Source organism: Natrix helvetica (assembly GCF_964273705.1).
Source record: "Natrix helvetica genome assembly, chromosome: 2".
Lineage (NCBI taxonomy): Eukaryota > Metazoa > Chordata > Lepidosauria > Squamata > Natricidae > Natrix > Natrix helvetica.
The window spans coordinates 67,780,166-67,802,308 of record NC_138552.1 but is presented as its reverse complement, the minus strand read 5'-3'; the positions used below and the strand labels follow the sequence as shown (position 1 = coordinate 67,802,308).

At 37.9% G+C, this 22,143-nt stretch overlaps 1 protein-coding gene across 3 annotated transcripts in view; it reads right to left on the bottom strand.

Moving 5' to 3' along the window:
* Nucleotides 1-227: 227 nt before the first annotated feature.
* GKAP1 (G kinase anchoring protein 1) overlaps nucleotides 228-22,143 on the bottom strand; it is a 29,948-nt gene continuing 8,032 nt past the window's right edge. For 2 of the 3 annotated variants that reach the window (XM_081943481.1, XM_081943482.1), the window contains exons 5-12: nucleotides 15,678-15,810; nucleotides 13,237-13,259; nucleotides 9,939-10,088; nucleotides 7,014-7,115; nucleotides 4,715-4,778; nucleotides 4,365-4,435; nucleotides 2,737-2,814; nucleotides 228-585 (exon numbers count right to left, since the gene is read on the bottom strand). In XM_081943481.1, the coding sequence (XP_081799607.1) occupies nucleotides 538-585; nucleotides 2,737-2,814; nucleotides 4,365-4,435; nucleotides 4,715-4,778; nucleotides 7,014-7,115; nucleotides 9,939-10,088; nucleotides 13,237-13,259; nucleotides 15,678-15,810 (669 nt within the window). In that variant the 3' untranslated portion in view covers nucleotides 228-537. The remainder of the gene's footprint in view (nucleotides 586-2,736; nucleotides 2,815-4,364; nucleotides 4,436-4,714; nucleotides 4,779-7,013; nucleotides 7,116-9,938; nucleotides 10,089-13,236; nucleotides 13,260-15,677; nucleotides 15,811-22,143) is intronic. The other variant, XM_081943483.1, reaches the window with a different exon arrangement.

Genomic DNA, 22,143 nt, shown 5'->3' with positions numbered 1-22,143 from the left:
TATACTAGACCTCCAAAATATCTGTGTTGTATTAGTGTTTATCATTTTGTCTTTACAGCTGATTGAATTCTTTTTACAAACCCCATGCTTTGAGCTGTATCACAGTATTACCACATTCTTTTCTGTGTTCTTTCCTAAGACAGCCCAAATATTATTTGTAACTGCTCATCAGTAAAACACACACACAATAAAAATGAAAATATTAAAAGGTAAAAACAACCCTGAAAGAAGAGCCATTAACTATTATTTATTTTTCAATGAAATTATACATACTAGAATAATAAAAATGACAAAATTTTGATTGATGAAAAACTAGATCTGCAGCATTAGAACAGAGCTTTAATGTATTTCATTTCCAACTTGAAACCAGAATAGCAATATATTGAATTAACTGTTAGTTAATTAAACTGTAATCACTACCCCCTACCCCCCCACCAAAAAAACCTGCATAGTTAAGCAGTAGTATAAATATACATTTCTGCAAAACCCTGAAGATCAATATCCCTCTTTTTGGCTCTGAATTTAGTATAAATGAAATCATCTGCCCTGGTCAGATTCTGAGTTTCTTTTCCCTTTTCTTCCACCCTGAAAAAACAGAAATGAAGGGATATTGAATTAATAATGATAATGAGAGGGAGGAGAAGGAGAAGAATATAATGTTTTTTAAAACGTCTGTACAGCACCAACAGGTCTCACAAAAGCATTCTAAGGTAAATTCTCTTTTAAAAAACCCTCTTCTCAGCTGCTGACCTTTGTGATAAAAAATTCAATCAAGTGAAGTTCAAACTACATATAGTCCTCAAATTAAGACAATTTGTTCAGTGACTGTTCAAAGTTATGGTAGCACTGAACGAATGGTGCTTACAGCTGTCACCCAAAGTTATAGCTGTTGCAGTGCCCCTGCAGACATTTGATCAAAATTCAAGCACTTAGCAGATTACCTGCATTGACAATTGCAGGGTCGATTCAACTATCCTCACCCATCTATATCTGCTCTTTCGACCACTGTGCACACTGGCATTCCTTGATTGCAGTAGCATGGGGTTGAAGTAGAGGCCCTGGATCAGGGGTGTCAAACTCATGTCATCAGAATGTCACATGATGTATCACTTCTTTCCCCTTTGCTAAATGGCATGGGGGTGGCCAGCACGTGACACATCCTGACGTAGGGCCGCAAGTTTGACAGCCCTGCTCTAGGCCTTCAGCAGTCTCAGGTGGCAGCTACTGAACTCTCTACTTCAACCCCACCATTGCCAAGCATTGCCATCTCAAGTGCTATGCTACAGTTAGCTAGCCAGCATCACAGCCCCAGATACTCCCATATCCTGCTGAACCTCCTGCTCTGTGCTCCAATGGCTCTGCCTTTGTTAGTTTTGCTGCCTTGTACTCTACTGGTCCTGCATTCACTGGCCCATACTTCCTAGCTGTTTCCCTCAGCTGCCCTTTATCGTCTTCCACTTACTATTGATGAAGGGCACCTGGCCTAGCCCAATGCAAGCAGTAGCCAGGCCTTCTTCCTGAGGTCTTTTTTCCTATTCTCAAAATAGTGTGCACTATATTCCCAAAGTTTTGGCAGACTTCTGAGGTCTTCTAAATCCTCAACTATGGCAGCTATGGCTGCCATTCTCCAAAGTGCAAGGGCTGAGCACAGGATGGCAAGGCTGGTGAGCACAGGGCAGCAAGACTGGCAGCCTGGAAGGACCAGCAGAGTATATGGTGGCAAAGCCAGGAAGGTAGCACAATGAGTGGTACACAGGATGGCAAGGCTAACAAGATCAACAGAATGATAGGGCGAGTGGAGTGCAGGGCAGGTAGGCAAACGGAGGCTGCAAACTGCAAGGTGGACAAAAGGGCAGAGATGGCAGAGGGAAATAGGCATGTATGGGGTAATTGAAGAGAAGACACCCTTTATCTTATTGAGCCTCAGAATTGGAAGGACCAAAGCCAGAAATAGCTTGGATTGTGATGGGTCATCCCCTAACCCATTGGAATAGGACTAATGATATAACGGAATACTATAATTGTCATCATTAAGTGATGCAGTCCCATGTCATGCTTTAAGACCACATTGCTAAATTGAAGGAAATTCTGATCTCAATTACCAATGTAACTTGAGGACTAACTGTGTGAAAAATTCTTATCAATGTTTAGAATAGTCTATCCTATAATAGTTCTTATATTCTTTCTATTCCATGTAGTTCAGCAATTTCCAATCCATCAGAGAAGCATTTTAGTAGAATAAGAAATCTCAACTGAATAAAGGAATAAAAAATTAGTTTTTAATAGCTTGTATTATTATTTAGTTTTATTATATATTGTATTTTTCAAGTTATAAGGCGTACCTTTTTGTCTCCCAAAAGGGAGTGAAAATGCCTGTGCATCTTATAGAGGGAATAGTGTCAAAGCCTTGCCTACCCACCGGCCATTTTTGGCCTCTGCACGCCCTGTTTTCAAGTCTTTTTCAGCCCGTTTTCAGGGCTTTTTTTGGCCCATTTTTCGGCTTCCTTTGGCCTATTTTTTAGGCATTTTCCAGTTCATTTTCGAGGCTTTTTTCAGGCCATTTTTGAGGCTTTTTTCGGGGCTTTTTTTTTTTTGGGGGGGGGGGAGGACTGAAAATGCGGCACACAGAGGCCAAAAACCTTTTGTTGTTTTGTTTTGTTTTCCTCTTCTAAATTTAGGTGCATCTTATAGTCAGGTGCGCCTTATAATCCAAAAAATATGGTAGTTAAATATTACCTGGTATCTTGTTAATTCAGATTGCAGTATTTTCACTTTAGATCTTTCTTGTTCCAATGCAGCATGAAGACTGGCAACCTTTAAAAAAATCAAATAGTTACTCTAAAAGAGATTTATTAAAACAAATTTTGCAATTTTAATTAAAGTTACATTTTAAACAGGATGACATTATATATCCTATTAGAGTGAAAAATATAATATGGTTATATTATTTTACAAAATGTGTTTATAGCATATAGAGTATGTTATGGTGGTTCAGGCAATGGATTAGGAATGGGAAGACAGGTTCTAGTCTTGCCTTAGGCACAGAAACCAGCTTGGTGACCTTGGGCCAGTCACTCCTTAATCCTACACCAGAGTTAGGCTGTGCAACATACTGGCTGAAAAGTAAAACCTCTTGTGACATTTTGCATTGATTGCTTTGCAGTGTGAAGTAAGAACAGTGTAAAACAGTGCAAAATTTTGCAATCAAATTGGACAAACAGTAGGAAAAAAACATTTTGTGTTCTAAACATTAGACCTAATTCCTTGTTGGTGACTGTTCAAGAAAATGATTTCACATTTTCAACCTATGATAGCAATTAAAACAGAATTTTGAAATTTCCCTGGAATTATGTAAATAACAGCAAATTATTTTTATGTCAGTATTTTTCTACAAGGATTCAATAGACATATCCTATTACAGAAACTGAAGCAATTTCTACCACCTCATCCTCTAATAATCTGGAAAATATAAGTCCTATCTTAAGTATGAAAGCTGATTAGGTGACTCTAGGCCTGTCACTCTCTCTCAAGCGAACTTATTTTGCAATTGTTGCTATGGGGAAAATAGGAGGCGGGATATTACATATTTTCATCACTTTATATTAATTATCTATTTGTGGCTTTGCTTCACTGACTGGTTGATCTTCCCCATGGTTTTCATATAGAGGCGGTGTGGTACTATCCTGGAAGTGGGCACCATTTAGGAGTAGCTACAATGACACAAAGCAATCTCTGCCACTCTCAAAATGGCTCCCATTTCCGGGACAGCACCATGCAACCTCTGTATAGAAAGACCATGTGGCAGATCAGCTGGTTCTCCTTCCCAAAGGCTATCTTCAGAAAAGGTCAGAGAAACGAAGCCTCATATAGGTAATTTAAGGTAGTGAACATACCTAATTTCCAGTCCCCTATTTTTCCCATAACAACAACCTTGCAAAGTGGGTTGGCCTGAGAGTATGTGACTGGCCTAAAGTTACCTACTTTTCATGCCTGTCAGGATGTACACTTTCCTGATTTCTAGAATATGATGCATTGGTTCAGCTTCTGTAATAGAATATGATGGTTCCATGACAGGAGACAGTCACAGAAGGCCCAAGAGAGTGGTACCCAGTGGGGTGGAAAGTGGACATGGGGTACGTTGGTGTAGGAGAGGCCCAGGACAGGCCTCGTGAACGGGAAAGATGCTGTTTTTACAAAAGAACATGTTGTTTCTAAGGATCCTACGCTCCCTGGCCCTCAAGAATAATGTTTGCTTGATTGCAGTTTAAGTGGGAAGGTCCTATTCTAAGAATACAGAAATTTTCCAACAACTATTCGGACTTGCTAATTTACAACAATATATAAAACGCCACTGAAATATTTACCTGTAAAGTTAACTCATTCTTAATACTTTGAGATTCATCAACCTGAAGGAGGATTTCAGCTTTATCTTTCACTATAAAGTCAAACAGAAAAAAATGTTAGTTTATTTTCCATATCTTCAAAAATGGAGTAGAATAGTATGGTAGCCCTGGCAAGCTAAAAAAGATGGGGGCCTGCACTAAGTTTGAGAAATCATAGATTGCATAGATCTCCTCTAAGGTAATAGAATACATACCAGCAGAATAGAACTATTTTTCTCAGTATTTTCTTAAACTGCTTCCAGATAGTTGAGTGATTGTAACAGTTCTTTTTTTAAAAAATGAAAAATTTGAAAACATATAGCAGTACTTACTTTCACCTTCTTGAAGCATTTTAAGTAGCTGCGCATTTCGTGCTTTTACTTCCTTGTATTTTGCCTGAATATTTAAAAAAAAAATTTAATACAAGTGATATATTTCACCAAGTTTGTTTCAACATAAGATTATTACCTGTTAGTTCACATATGTTAAATGCATTGAGGAAAACCAAAATTGTAAATTCATTCTGCAATCTATGAATTTCAGAAAATAAATATAATTGCATATTTAAAAAGTTCAATTTAGGAAAAAAGTCCAAAGATAGGATCTAATAATGAAACAAAGGGCAAGGAAAAAGACACACTGTATATCTATTATTGCCTTGAAATGCTTAACCGTTGATTGCAATGTAACATGTATGACACAAAAATCTGTTAAGCATAAGAATAATCTAGAAATTCTGCATGTTTCTTCTTCTTCACATTAGGCTGAAGGTTATCCAGCCAAAAGCTGGATTGTTTTTAAGGTAGCTTTCACTGCAAGATACAGGTAGTTCTTGCTTAACAACTGGTTGCTTAGCAATCATATAATGGACTCCCCATAAGACACTTGCACTACAAATTCAAAGTTCAGAGCAGGACAGCCACCCACAGTCATACAATTGCATTTGGGCACTGTAGTATTCTAGGATTATGTGACTATTTTTGGCTTTTGCTGGTTTTCAGCATGTACTTCTGGTTTCTGACAAGAAACACCTCTTTGATCAAACAGATTCACTTAATAACCACTGCAAATCTGGTACAATTGGGCATGGTCAAGCTGACGCCAACAACATATGACTGTACTTCTGGATTCAAATTAAGGTTGTAAATTGAGGACTACCTGTATCCAATAGTACATCTATATAATTGTAATCTTTAATAAATGATTTCTATCTGCTTTTCTTAAAATGGTTAACACATCTACCATTGTAATACTAATTGTTATCTAAAATATTTGAGAAAACAATGAAAAAACAGAGATTGAGAAATGACTGGGTAGATTCACAAATCTCAAAACAAGTATTAAAAAGGAATATTTGGGCTATACAGGTAGTCCTCTAGTTATGACCCTAATTGGGTCCGGAATCTTGTTTGTGAGATGCCACATAACTACTATGCATAACAACCACATGCTGGCTCTTGTAATTGCAATCACTGGCAGTCACCTGGGAGAGGGCCCGGACCTCCAGGGAGTAGTGAGGCAGGGAGAGGACCCAGATGTCCTGAGTGTCATAGGGCGGGAAAACAGCTAGGTCTCCCACTATATCTGAGAGACCTGGGCCCTCTTCCAGGTCCCCGGGAGAATGATTGCAAATTAATCAGTAGCATTTTAATTAGATTTGAGGTTTGTTTCTCGAAGGCACCAAGGGATTTTCCCTCTAAAGTCATTGGATCTCAAAATTAGGCAAACGTACTCTACTGAACACCAACATTCTGAGCCTTTCAGACTACTGGCATTTTCATTTTATTCTCCTCTTTGGAAGGCTCAGAGAGGGTCTGGAACAAAAGGGAAAACAATACTGAACACCAGTGATCCAAAAGTCTCAGATTGCTGGCGTTTGCTAGTGTTCTTACAGGATTTGAGGTGTGTTCCTCCAGAATGCAAGAGGATTCATCTCACTGCATGGAGAAGAGGGGGAATACCTCGAAGAGCTGGGGAGAATGTATGTCAAATCCAATGCCCCCCTCTGCTTACAACCTTCCCTGCCAGATTTACTTATTCATTGCCCACCTTTATTATTTTTATAAACAACTTAAGGCAGCAAACACATCTAATATTCCTTCTTCCTATTTTCTCCACAATGACACTATGAGGTGAGTTGGATGGAAAGACACTGACTGGCCCAAAGCTACCTTTCTGGGGAAACCAGTAGAGAAGATTGCAATGATTATCATATGATCTCAGGACAGTTGGCAACCAGTCATAAATGCAAACTGGTTGCCAAGTACCTGAAATGTGGTCATGCGACTGGGAGGGGCCCGGCATGACATTTTATGATGGCCAGAGGTGCTTTATGGGCTGTAAAATACCCATTCCAAAGCCTACTGTGAATGGTCATTAAAATACTGGCCATAAGTCAAAGACTACCTGTCTTCAATTTTCCACTTACAAAGCAGTATACTCCAGTGATTCCAGTTCTATTTACTCCTGAGAAAACAATATATTCATTGCTAAAGAAGTAAAAATGTTTAGAATAACCGTAACATACTTAACCAATAGTTTTAGACACAGTATGCTAAAAGCACTAAAAAACACCATGTTTTCAACTGAAGTTTACAGTTAATAAGTTATGATTCTCAGGAAAATACATACCTCCCATTGACTGATTACAGTCCTTAATTGCTGGATTTCTGTATCTTTCTTTTCAAGTTCCAATTTTGATCTTTCTAGTCTTCCATCTTTTAGAAAAATACCCTATAAATCAAGAATTAAAGAATATAAATTTAAGGTTTATATCAGTTACAGAAATATAGAATAATAATTAATGCATTTTCAAATGCTGAAATATGTTCAGCGATGCAATACATCTACATTTATTATATGTCAGAATCATAATAAAACATCTTAATAGAATTGATCAGATTACCGAAATTCTGTTTTATTTTAATATGTTTACAGTACTTATAATATGTGATCATAGCCTGTCCTTGCATTGACTTTTTGCTCATGGAAAGGATACCTTTTCTCACTCTAAACAGATTAGGAAATTAAAGGGAAATTTACTTTGTGAATCTAGTTTACAAAGAACCAAATAATGCAGGATTGAAAAAGAAATCAATATATTTTTGTTTGCTTGCAAAAAATGCTAGCAGACAGAAATAGAACAGGAAAGAATAGATTGCTTTTATTAGTACATCATCCATAAATTGTGACTTTGCAGAATCCTAGATAATTTTCCGTACCCATTTGTCCATTATATGGAAATTAAATTTTAGAGGTAACGAGACAATCTGTGAATGTTTAAGTCATAGTTTCAGAGACATTTATTTACCAGATTCCTCAATGACAATGACAGAGCTTCTAATGTACTACCTTCACTGAAAAAGTTATTAAACATTCCAGGAAATATTCAGGAAAATATCTGTCTTGAAAATAACCCATGTTTGAAATGTATAGCATAGTAAAACATCAGGAGTTGACAAAGAAATGTTTTATGACAGTTTCTATTATTTCATCAAATGTTTTATAACATTTGTCAAATTTCAATTCCATATGAGTCATGGATCACAGATTTTGGATGCATTGTGTAAGTTCATCCATTTGAGGTAACTTCATTCAAAAATTGTTGCCCTGCGACGCTCTGCTTTCTCTAGTTAAAGGTTACACACTGACAAACAGGAGACATTTAATAGTATACTTGACAACCATGACTCACTGGGTCATCATTTCAGAGATATTTCTTTACCTAAACAGATAAACAGAATCACCAAGGGTGGGCAAAAACAGCAGTCACAATGAGAATAACTTCCAATTTCCTACTGGCCTCTCCATTGACTTTGCTTGGGGAAAGTTGGTAGGGAGCATCGAAAATCATGACCATATGACCGAAATGACTGCAGAGGTGATGCAATGGCCATAATTTTGCCAACAGGAGTGGTCTAAAGATCCTTCAAATTTTAATCCAATGGGATTGAATGTAATGCAGTAATGGATTCTGGACTTTGGATGCATTCTTTTAAAGCTATCTCATTTGAGGTACAGATAGTTCTCAACTTACGACCCCACAATCTTGATCATAATTCATGATGATCATAAAGCGGGACAGAGCCTTGCTTACCTTTTTTTGCTAGGTCCTTAAGCAAACATAGTGGTTGTAAAGCAAATGCAATTGTAAAATGAACGAGATGCTTCTTAATCAAACATCAAGATTATTAAGCAAACACATTGTTTGGATATTGGATGGTCTTTGATGGAAACTAGAAATAAATATTGGAAACCAGCAAAAACCAACAAAAACGTAGGTCATGTGACTGTGGGATGCTGCAAATAGCCCTAAATGCAGTCCAGTTGTCAATTGCCCCAACTAGAAATTTTTTGCCAGAACAGAATCCAGGTTGTAAGTCCCATTTTCAGGGTCCATTGGCACATCAAGCGATTGCTAAGTGACCATCTGTAAGTTGAGGACTACCTATACCTTGAGTCACAAATTGTTGTCCTAGAATGCAGCCTTTTGGCCATAGAATGTTCCAAACAGACAGGAGAGTTTTAGTAGTACACCGGACCACTTGAGACCTGTTAGGTCATTTTTTCAGAGATTATTTCCTTATCAGATACCTCAGTACTTTCAGTAATTGCTGAACTTCTAATGCATTGTTCTCACTACTAAAGTTGGGATACATTCAGAGATGTAGCTGCCTTGAAAATAGCCCGTTGAACTACATAGCACAGTTAAACATCAGCACACAAATGTTTACTACATTTTGTATTATATCATATGATCTTATGATAATTTTATGTCATCAAATGTTTCACAAAATAAATTTGTAAAATTTCAATTCCACTGGAGTCAGTGGTCCTGGATTTTGGATGCATTCTGTAAGTTACCCAATTAGATGTATCTTGGTTGAAAAACTGCTGAAACAAAAACAGTATCATATACTGTTTTGTCCACTTAAAGATTACAGGAACAAAAATTGATCATATATAGAAAGATTATTGACAAGTGTTTTTGAAGGAATAAATATACAGGTTCAATTCAAGACAGGTTCAAAAATAATCTTCTGCCAAGAGTTGGCAAGGTAGTAAGAGTATTCTAACCAAAATTAACATTAGCTTTCCTGAGCATCTAAAAATCTTTTGTTGCCAACATTGTTTGCATTATTGCTAGATATATGAAAATAGCAACTCTATTTTATTTGTGGACTTTTCTGTAACATGACAAACCAGCTATTAATTTGTTTTGTATTTATTTAAAATATTTTTATCATGCACGTGAAATATAAAAGCTCCAGAGTGACTTAACTAAGATTAATAGATAGTCTGTCTATAGATTTGACACAATAACAAAGATGAAGAAAAGCAAAAGAGAACAAGCAAAACCATGGCCCATTCTTAAGGTGATGTAATTTTGCTTGTCAGATAATTTCCAATATCAAGAAATTTATTGATTTTTTTTGCAAGTCTTATGCTGCTTGTTTCTCCTTTGAGTTGTTTAGGATAATATATGTTGACTCTTCTAATTTATCTATACTCCTTAAACTGCTGATATTATATGTATTTAATTCCTCTTAAATATACCTGTGTGCGGTCACAAAATGTACTGTTATCTATTCCATAATCTGTGATAGGCTCCCTTCTTTTTTCTTTATTTAGAATTTTATGCATATCATCTTCCAGTCTATTGAAGAATTCGCCATCATTCAAGAGAGTATGTGGCGAGTTCAATTCCTGTAAAGAAACTATAATTAACTTCTAACAAAAACCACCCAGCAGCTAGACAATTATTGTTTTAAGGCTCATGGATCAATTTCAAAACAGAAGTTATAAATTCTTATCAAGAAATCCTATGCTCATGGATAGATTTAAATATGAACTGTCACTGTTGATCAAGTTGTAATAATTCCCCATGCTGTTAGATAACAGGATATGTATAAATGTGTCCAACTGCATTTGAATGTAACACTGAAGTAGAGTTATAAGAAGTTGTAATAAGCCTTAAAGCCATGTATGTGTCCTTTCTTGTTTTATAGCTTTCCATCTATTTTAGATAAGCCACCTAAAATAAGAGTTCTCAAACTATACTGTGACCCCCTAAAAGAAAAAATGAATTTGTGGAGGCGAGATAGAACCACTCTTAAAATTTACCCCGAGCTTTGTTATAGGCTTATCAGAGCAAAATGAGAGTGAATTTTGACAGCACTTCTGCTTTGCTGCTATGGTACTAAGCCTGATCAGCTTTCAAACTAAAACATAAATTTTGCACCTGCTCCCAAGCTGCTCATGATCTCCCTGGGGGAGTAATGATTTGTTTGAGAACTGCTATCCTAAAAAGTACAGGTGATCCTTGACTTATGACCACAATTGAGACCAGAATTTAAATTGCTAGGAAAGATGGTTAGTTGAGTCATGTCCAATTTTATGACCATGTTTGCCACAGTTGTTAAGCAAATCACTTCAGCTGTTAAGTGCATCCAGAGTTCCCCATTATTTTGCTTGCCAGAAGCTGGTTGTGATTGCAAGTGGTGATCACATGAACCTGGGATGCTGCAACTGTTATAAATACATGCTAGTTGCCAAGCATCCAAATTTTGACCATTTGACCATGGGAATACTGCAATGGTTGTAAGTGTGAGTATTGGTCGTAAGTAATTTTTTTCAGTGCAATTGTAACTTGGAACTGTAATTAAATGAATGGTTGTTAGTCAAGGATTACCTGTAGCTACCAGTAACTCTAATTTATTGAAATGAACCAATGAACTAACCAATGATTTTAAGCCTCTATGATTCAAACTAGGCCTCATTAAATTCAATCATAGTTTGTCTTGTAAAACTCAATTGAAAATAGGCCTTGAATTGCTCACAAACTATATTGATGTAAAACTCATAATCCAAGGGGAGCAAGGTTTGCTCATGTAATATTTGCCATGTGGACTCCATTAAACAAGACATACATAATTATTAAGAAAGAGCCCTCAAACAAGGAAGAAAAAACTAGTGGTGAATCAATAGAAAGGTAAGGCATGAGCAAGCATAACAGATACGCAACAATGAACTGGAGTTTGGGATTATTATTTTGGACCTTAGGAAACCCTATTTTTTATTACAAATTTAGTCAGAAAATGTTTAATCAGTCATTAGTCACAACTAAAGAATGTATAAGAAACAGAACTAAACAATTTGTATTGCTATTCATTTAATTTAGTGGGAAAATTAAAAAAAAAATCGTATCTTTCTGAATTCTCAGTTATCTACATTCTCTGAACAAATTGTGGTTTGGAATATTTGAAGTTGTGATGGAATGTAGTTGGCTGGATTCCCAGGAAAGAGGAGAGGTGTATTCCAGAGAAATAAGAGACAGCTCAGTCCTGTTATTTTGTGTGAGAGAAAGCCGGTCTATAAAATTTTAGAGTTCACAGAGTATATGGTAGATATTAAAATACTTAGTCTGGCAAGATTCTGTCTATAGTAGAAACATAAAAAAACTTAACTAGGAAGAATAACTACATATTATTGACTTTAGGCCTGACAGAGGTGCATTCCTGCAGGGTCATGATTTCAGGCCTTTAGAATGGTAGCATTCACTAGCTTTCTAGCCTTTCTCCCCTAGGAAACTACGTAGCAAATATAATTGTTCTCATGATCACGCAGAAGGTCTCTTCTCCAAATTACATTAGCTGATGAAGCAACCTTCCAAAGATCACAAGAATGGAGTCCACTTGTGAGATTGTATGAGGTAGCCTTGATGGAAGACCATGCTCCACATTGACTGGGCATGCCTGAAGCTGCAGAAAAAGGCAAAAATAAGTGGACCAAGATGTGGTGAGGTGGGGGTAGGCTTTATTCCCAAGACTCAACAACCAACATGATAGGTGGGACAACCTGATTGCAGTCATTGAGTACAGCAGTCAAATGGATGTCTTCTTAATGACTGAGAGTCCAGTCCCAATTGTAGTCATAAGTTGAGGACTACTTGTATATCAAACTGTAGAGGTACAGGAAATGGCCTCGAACAACAGGAGTGGTCAGGTAAGAAGGGCTTGGGACTGGACCAAAAAAATAATGTGAGAAAACATCTCAGACAAGCCATTCCCTAGTTCACACACAGATAAAGTGAAGAAGGCAGTGGTGGTTTCCAGATCCCGTTGCAACCGGTACTGTGCCCGGCGTCCGCCACATGAATGCACGCAGTGCGTGCATGCATACTTACCGTCTGTGATGCCCTGCAATGCCTCCGCAACGCTCCAGCTGCTTGATGCGCATGCGCGGAAGCCCCGAAGAGCTCAAATACAGGTAAGGATGGTGGGCGGGCTCTCTAGAGCACCGTACCGGAACGGTACCCGGTGTTCCAGGCAGGCACCGGTACGCTCGTACCGGGACGTACCGGTTGTGACCCACCACTGGAAGGAGGGGAAGAAAACTCAGATTTGCCAGATTCTGTTACTATAGCTGCTACAATCAAATTAATCTGGGCCTATAAGGTATTCATTTATTGGTCTAGTCTAGGGGTCCCCAACCCATGGGCCGTGGACTGGCACCGGGCCACAGTATGCCAGAAACCGGGCCGCACCAACAAGCAAAGGTCCATCCATGGAATGTAACCAGCACATGAAACCACCCCCTCTAGTCTGTGGAAAAACCTTTCTCCATGGAATTGGTCCCTAGTGCCCAAAAGGTTTGGGGGCCACTGGTTTAGTCCATCTTCTTGGGAAAAATATTTCTCTGGGCTATGGAGGACTGGACTTTAATATAAAAGAAAGTATTCAGTAGCAATTTGCCATATATAATTGAAGAAGTTATACAAAAAAGCAATCAAAAAATAAAAAGTATGTCTTAGAAATTTAGAATAATTAATGTCATGTTAAACTCAAGAACTTACCTCTTGCCTTTTGGGAAAATGATCTGAAACATGAGAAATGTCACAGGTAAAATTTTTAAATCAATCTGAAGGCCCCCCCCAAAATCAGAGTTGAATACCATATATTTACAAAAATTATAAAACAAGATATCCTAAATTTAAATTCCTTATTTCTTGATTTAGCAAGTTCTTGAATCTAAGCATTAACCACTCAAGAGAGTACCGGAGTAGTATTTTTGCACATTAACTGTAGAGGAAATAGAGATGTTTTGAACCTTGATATCTAATCTCTTTTTCTTGCTTTCACTGGAAATACTGAGTAGGCATTGGGCAGGAGTTTAAAAACTCCAGAATTCAAGAAAATAGAATTTTGGCCTGCTCTATTGAAGATGTTTCCAATTCAACTAAATGTCTAGCAACCATGTTTATTTAAATTCTAATTCATTAGTCAATTTGATTTTTCCATCAATATCTGTTAATTTTCTCAGCTCTTAACAGTTAAATATCTTTCAACATCTATCCCAGCAATCAACACAATCCAAAAGACATTTTCTAAAACAGTTTTATTCTCTGAATTTTTGAAACACAAACTGCCTTTATCTTGAGGAATGACCTTAGCTGGAAAACAACTGCAGTTCAATCTGGTGATTTGCCAGGAATTCCTAATAGTTTCCTAAACCATTTCTCTAGGTCAAGGATTACATTTTGCAGTGACTTCTGAATTCCTGGATAATAGACTTCACTCAGGTTCAACTGCTCTAAACTTTAAATGATGACCCATAAAGTAATAATGTAATAACTGTCTCCTCAGGAATCCATGATCTTCTCAACTCCAAGTAATATATGCAATGCACTGTATTTGTGGCTGCCTTTGAAGAATAACTAGAAGCTGCAAGCTGCAATGATTCTGACAAGGAATCCCTGTTCATAACATATTACAATACTTTCAACAAACTTCTCTGGGTGCTTTCAGATTAGGACTGAGTTCTTCTCTTGAATTTTGAAGGGATGCCAGCAGAATTAGCTTGGGAATGCTTTTATATGCTTTTCAGTAGAAGGTGGAAAAGGGCATTCAAGGATGGATCGAAGAGCATTTTCCTCTCTCTTTATTGCATGCAGTTAAGTAGCCTTAACTGGAAGACAGTGTATGCAATTCATATGTGTTGTGATCATCAACTATAATTAAATATTGCTTTCAGCATTTTTTTATATTTAATCTACCATATTAGTGGTTAAAAGTTTCTTAGTGGTAAAAAGTTGAATGTACATGCCGTATTGCAGTGATGGCGAACCTGTGGCACGCGTGCCACAGGTGGTACACAGAGCCATTTGTCAGGGCACGCAAGGCGCTGCCCTGTCAACTGGCCAGCGCGCATGCGCGCACTGGCCAGCTGAGTTCACCGTTTTTAAAAGCCATTTTTTCGCCCTCCCCAGGCTCCAGAGGCTTTATAGGAGCCTGGGGAGGGCGAAAAGAGCCTCCCCCACCGGAGGCTTCAGGGACCGTCCGGAGGCTTCCCTGAAGCCTTCAGAACGCTTAAAATGACCCTCCGAGCAAACCGGAAATGACTTCCAGTTTGCTCGGAGGGTCGTTTTGAGCGCTCCGAAGGCATCAGGGAAGCCTCCGGACGGTCCCTGAAGCCTTTAGAACGCTTAAAATGACTCTCCGTGCAAACTGGAAATGACTTCCGGTTTGCTGGGAGGGTCGTTTTGAGCGCTCCAAAGGCGTCAGGGAAGCCTCCAGACGGTCCCTTAAGCCTTTGGAACGCTTAAAACGACCCTCCGAGCAAACCGGAAGTCACTTCCGGTTTGCTCGGAAGATCGTTTTGAGCGCTCCGAAGGCGTCAGGGAAGCCTCTGGACCGTCCCTGAAGCCTTCGGAACGCTTAAAATGACCCTCCGAGCGCTCGGAGGGTCATTTTAAGCGTTCCGAAGGCTTCAGGGAAGCCTCCAGACGGTCCCTGAAGCCTCCGGAGGGCCTCCGGGGGGGGGGGCTGGTAGGCTCTTTTCGCCCTCCTCAGGCTCCTATAAAGCCTCTGGATCCTGGGGAGGGTGAAAAAAGCATGTAAAAATGGGGGGGGGGGTGTTTCGCGCCTGTTGTGCGCGCATGCGCACTGGGGGTTGCGCATTGCATTATGGGTGCGGCACGCCTGCACACGACCCCCCTGCGCTCCCCCCACTTGTGGCAGGTGAGACAAAATAGGTTCGCCATTGCTGCCGTAATGTAATGTTTTTATGATTACATAGAAACAATCTGTAAAACATGCAATATTTTACAACCAACAGCATTTTCAGTAATTTTACAACCAACAGCATTTTCAGTAATTTTAATATTTCCCATTAACTTCCTGAATGCAATTCCTTTTAATTACCTTATAAATCAGTTTCCCCAACCTGGCAAAAGTTCTAAGTTTAAGGACTGTTCTGAGCATCTATTCTTGTTCACGATTAAAAATAAAAACATACCCATGTTAGAATCAGACTGAAAATCTTTTAAAGACACTGTGAGAGGTTTGTCTTTTCCTTGATGAATTTTTCGTTTCTCTTTTTTGTGTATTGCCTTTGATGGAAGAGACGTATTTTCAACATGTTCATATTCCTATAACAGAATATATATTTTTCTAATTATTTCAAAAACGTATGTAGTAAACTTCTAGCAAAATGAAATTAAGCACAAAAAGGAAATAAAACATATGGTATGATGTTTTGATTGATGCAATTTATTATTTTGGGATATTTTTCCAAATAGGTGAACTCTATTTAGCATTATACAATGAATTGCATAACATTATATAACATTAGTATAAACATTTTCTTAATTTATTTATTATTTATTTATTTATTAATTCAATTTATAGGCCGCACCCTCTCCACCAAGGGACTCGGGGCGGCGTACAACTCAATATACAAATAAATAACAAGGAGGAGGTAATCAAAACATTGTTCAATTCATAAATAAATAATCATAAGTTAAAAACAACACAATAAAATTTAAAACGATTAAAATACCCAAAAAATCAGTTAGTTTAAATTTAAAATTGTCCAGGGGGATTAGAAAATGTAGTTGTAATTTAAGCCAGGCCAGAATTTGCTATTCACTTGATTGTCCCAAATGCTTTTATCTTTCATATGAAGCAGCTCTAGTCTTGCCTTAGGCATGAAAGTTAACTGAGTGACCTTGGACCAGTCATTTTTTCTCTGCCCAACCCAACTCACAGGATTGTTGTGGGGAAAATAGGAGGAGGAAGGCGTATTAAATATGTTCGCTGCCTTGAATTACCGTATTTTTCGCCCTATACGTACTTTTTTACTCCAAAAAAGAGGGTGAAAATCTTATACGCCGAATGTAGCCACCTGGGTCATCTAAAAATGGGGCAGGCAAACACCAGTGAGGAAGAAAGTGATGACAATGACTGCGTGGATCTGTCCTTCCTCATTTCTGATAGCAGCGAAGAAGAGGAATTCTTGGGGTTCGAATAAAAACATTACAGCCTTATTTTTGTTACTTTCACTGTTTACTGACTTTACTGACTGTTAATGAGAGTAAAGATAGTTCTTAATATGTTACATGGTTGACATAAAATTGTTCTTAAACTGCTGTTAACTTTATACAGTTGATATAAAATATTTTACTACAGTATTTGGTTCAGAATCTTTTTTTTCTAGATTTTCCTCCTTTAAAATTGGGTGCGTCTTATATTCCGGAGCGTCTTATAGGGCGAAAAATACAGTACTTATAAAGTAATAAAAGCGGGGTCAGAATCTAATAAATAAATAACTTGAAATATGATTCTATAGGTTTTACTGCCATGAATGTATTACTTCAGTGAATAGAAATTATCTTACTCACAGGCTAAACAATTCAAATTTATCTTATATATCTTAAATACTATATATGAATTAGTCTAGCATTCTGTTGCCAGAGTATCCTACTAGATACTCAAGGGAACATAAGCAGTATGTGTCACCATGAGTAGCCATGAGTAGCCAATAAGTTAATTTCTATAATAAGTTGCCTAAGTTGTATTTTTTGTATTATTGAATTCTGTAGATTAATCAAATTTTGTAGACTATAAAGAAGAAATGTGAAATTAAATTATTTGTGGACACAATAGTTGTGTTTAGCTTCATTGTATATTATTGAGTTTCAAGGAATAACCTATGAGAGTTCATACCATGTTTCCCGAAAAAAAGACATGCCCTGCTAATAAGCCCAATCGGGCTTTGAAGAGTATGCACCATAAGCCCTCCCCCGAAAATAAGCCCACCCCCAACTATTTAAGCGCATGTGCAACCGGTCCCCGCCATTACCACTGTACCACCTACCGGTACAGCTTGCGGGGCAAAAAGAGGGCTGGCTGCAAAAACAACGTCAGGCGAAGCAAAGTGCTTCCACCTCCCGCCTTTCCCTCCCACGCAAAAAAAGCCTGCTGCAAAAACAGCGGCACCCGAAGTAAAGTGCTTCCATCCTCCACAAAAACAGCCCGCCGCAAAAACATTGGCAAGCCAGCAATGCAATCACCCCCACCCACCTGTTCCTTCTCGCGCAAAAAAACACTGGCCACCCCAACGGTAAAGGCAGCCTGCCTGGTTCCCTTGCCCGCCATCCCTTTAGCGAGGGGGGGGAGAAGTGAGATGCGCGTCCTAGCGCTACCAGAGACTGACAGCTCTGCTGTGTTCCTCATCCTTTCGTCCATTGAATCCCCTTGTAAAAAAAACCTCCTGAGTTGAACTCATGGTTTTTTTTACAAAGGGGATTCAATGGGCGAAAGGGCAATGAACGCAACGGACCTGGAAAGGTAAGAGGTGTGCCTCGCTTCTCCCCCCCCCCCACCTGCCACCCCTCACTAAAGAGATGGCGGGGAAGGGAACCAGGCAGGCTGCCTTTACCATTGGGCGAGGTGAGTGATGTTGGGCCACAAGGCTTTCCAGCTCCATCACGTTCCTCGCCATTGTGTTCAGGGAAGCCCCTGGTAAAAAAAAAACCTTCTCGCGACTTCAAGAAGTTTGATTGAACTCGCGAGAAGGTTTTTTTTTTAACCAGCCGCTTTCCTAAGCACAATGGTGAGGAACGCAAGAGCTGGAAAGGTAAAAGGCGCGCCTCGCTTCTCACCTGCCCCAGAAAATAATAAGCCCTTCCCTATAATAAGCCCAAGGCCATATTTTGTGGAGCAAAAGAAAATAAGACCCTGTCTTATTTTCGGGGAAACACAGTAATAATAATGATCAGGTAAAATGAAACCACTGTCAAAACTTCCACAAGACTTTGTTCTTCATTTTTCCTGGACAAATACACAGTGTACTTCAAAGTTTGAGAAACTCTGTGTTGGAGAGATACGGTCCAAGCCAGGAGGAGTCAAATGGGGAATTAGCCTAGAATCCCTACATGGCCTAAAATGGCGATCTGATACCCACCTTTTGAATGCCGTTAAATCTTATCTAGTCTCATCCAGATGCAAACTATAACTCTTGAGAAAATTCCTGAGAAGCCTGTGTAATTCTAATAGGCTTGAGCAATAAAAGAACTAATTGAACTCTTCACATGTCTGGTTGTCCGCGCTGGACACACTATAATGTGTTACTTAAAATTTAATAATTTACTTATAAAAAGTGGTCTGTTTAAATATTGATTGTAGAAATATAAAACCAATATAATCACTAGTCATATTAATGGGCCATATGAAGGGGACTTGCACAACACTTATCATTGTAGGGGTCACAATACCACAATGTTTAAGAATCATTCTTCTAATGGCTTCTTAATCTTGTTGTTTTGGTAGAATTTCCTATAATTTTTTTATTTCTCCTTTTTATTGGAGCAATTTATAAATGCTGTTAAATATAATTATTCTACATAAATCACAACCTATCTGGGCTACATTGGGGAAGATATAAACAGAAAAGTTACACATTGTCCTCTCTTATAATGCACAGTTCGTTTTTCTTCTGGTCAAACTATTTGAAGAAAATATGAAAAACACCCAACAGTCTCTTACAATGAATCCTGCTGTTGGTTTATTGTCCATATTTCCTATGGCATATTAATTGAGGCAACATAAGAAACTGATTGTTTTTATTGTTAAATTTGTTACAAGACAACTGAAAGCTATTCTACATCTTTCATTAGAGTAGTGGCATTTAGAAGCATGAGAAATTGCTATGGGTGAAAAACTGACAACAAAGAACTGAGCATGAAAGTTTGTATTTCTCCATAAGAATCTAGTTTACAAATCTGGGATTGCTTGGTGGTATGCCAATGAGGTAGTAACCAGTTACAATTGTGTTAGCTTGCAAATCTAGGAAAATTCAACTGGGAGCTACAATCTGCAAATTTAGCACTTCATCTTCTCATATTTCTTATGAGCATATTTGATTTTGTATTTTCTAGGCTTTTTAAAAGAAGAATCCAGATAACTTGCAATTTGTGCAGCGAAGTTCAACAAAGATGGCCAGGAAATTTAAAAAATGGATAAACAAAATTATCTTTAAATAAAAGAAGAAATTAATCAGTTGGCTTTGACAAAAGAAAGGCTGAACGAAAATATGAAAGTATCAAGTACTTGAAACTCAAAAAAAAAAGTCAATTTATTTTCTGTAATTCCAGATTTCAACTCCAGATTTCAACATCAGGAAAAAAAAAACCCTTAAGGATAATTCAATAATGGAATGTTCGGTGAGGTAGAGTGTTTTGTATCTTTTGCTATATTCAAGCAAGGTTTGATTAGCTACCAATTAAGGTTACTTTAATTTTTGCATATAATAATTGTATGCCTTACCCAGCCCAAACAGCTCTTTTAAGTCTTTCAGTTCTATGCTTTAATACCCATTCCATTAAAAAAGTTAGAAAAGGAGCAAAGGTGTCCAGTAGGTAGCATCTTAATAAACATGGACACTAACAGCCAAATGGCTGCTCATGGATATGAATACCAATGTTAGTGTTGCCAGAGTAGAAGCACTGAGGTTTTTCTTGGGGAAAGAACAAAAACGTGTCAACTATAGGTACCCAGATTTATTTTGGTTCTTACAAGAGGATTCCAAACAAAAAGGTTATCTACGCATCTGAATGTCCTGAATGTTTCTGAGAGACTTTGAGAGCTTTACATGCATCCAGCATATGCCTTCCCTCCTGGTTCAACATGATGGACAAAGTCCAAAATCTTAGCTATAATCATCTCTTTGCAATAGTAAGCTGCAGCCCTTCCTAATAGCATCATTCAGAAAACAGAAGAAATATGACATCTGATAGATAATTTTTACCTTTTCATGACAAAGAAACAAAAAGTTCTAGGTGATTTCATAGCTGTTTAATGTGTTTCCATCTAGGTGCTTTAGACGTCTGTAAAACTCCAGTCTCACCTACTTGTGCTTTAAATATGTGCTGTTCAGTCTTCAGTCATGGAGGTTCAGCCATTCTGTATCCAGATGGAAGAAAGGACCTTGGCCAAATATCTTGCAACTGGCAGCTGCTTCATTCCTGTTGATATGAGTCTTTGCAGTTACATTGTCACCAATATCAGCATATGCTTGCCCCTCAGCCCAAACAGGAAAGCCAGTAGTTCTTATCACTTTACACTATGGCAATCTGAGGTAGGTGCCCTGTTTTGTGCCAGTAAGCCCTCCCAATATATATTCTCAGCTTTTGATACTAATATTTCTTTTACTCTGTTATTTCTTCCCCTCAAGGGAATTGTTCTTCTCAAAAACTGTTGATGTCCATCATGTCAGAGAAGCTTTCACTTAGACAAGACTCTGATGAGTAGCACTTGTAGCACTGAAAGGCAATGCTCCACTTAGGTGATGATTCTTTGGTCTTGATTCCCTGTCAATGAGGGCAGGAAAACGAGGTCTAAAATACAGGATGTGAGAACTGCTCTAATTGCAGAGCTATCTTCTTCAAGGAAACTGTGGAATCTGCTATATTTTATTGAAATGCCATGAGATTCCCAATATCCAAGATGTGAAATTAAGATGGACAGCAGTTTTGTAACTATCTTGGAAGCTGAGGAAAACTCAAAAGGGTGAGGATATGCACTGAAATGTATTTGATATATAAACCAGAGAAAGTTGCAATGTCTTCAAAGGGTGGAGCTATATATTTAGGCATCTATGAGATCACCGAAGTGATAAAGTCTCCTTTCAATGCAGCACATTTGAAAGATCTGAACATCTCCATACAAACTGATGTGATTTTACATGCTTCTTGAGGTCTTTAGAATATAATGACTCTTCCATTCCATTTTCTTGGGACTAAAACAAAAATTGAATATATGTCTGAGATCCTGTTGTTTGAAGGAAGTGCTGTTTATCAGATGAATTGCACTTTTATTCTTTTTAAAATTTTAAAGAGAAAAAACATTTTGAATTTTTGAAAACAGTTCAAAAGCAAAGCCCTCCTTGACAGAGCATGGCTCAGTGATCTAACATAAACACTTCACAGGAGACTACAAACTACTACTTTTCTACTACTAGGGTATCGTGCTAAGTTCTATCTTTTATTATACCTTGAGGAAGCAGGTTTTGGAGTTGGTTATTCTTGCTGCTCATTTTATCTTAATTTTATTATTTGAATTGTTTAAGTAGTTTTATACTTTTCATTACGTGTTCATAAGAAAGAAAAATAATTATTGGGTGATTATAAGCATAAAAATTATCTAACCTGAAGAGAAAGAATAAAAATCTCTGCCACCAAGTTCACTATTTATGCTTTTTGGCTGAGGCATAATGGAGAAAAAATAAATCTAGTCATTTCTCGGGTCTTCTTATACCCTCTTTATCTTATATTTTAACATGCATGTCATGAAGAAGTTCCAAAGACACTACGGCCCATTAAGGAGAGAAAGTCTGCCACATCATTAGCTCTCATAGCTTTTGCAGCAGCTTATATGATATCACCACATAGGAAACTCAATCAAAAAGTCTGGCATTGCCTTCT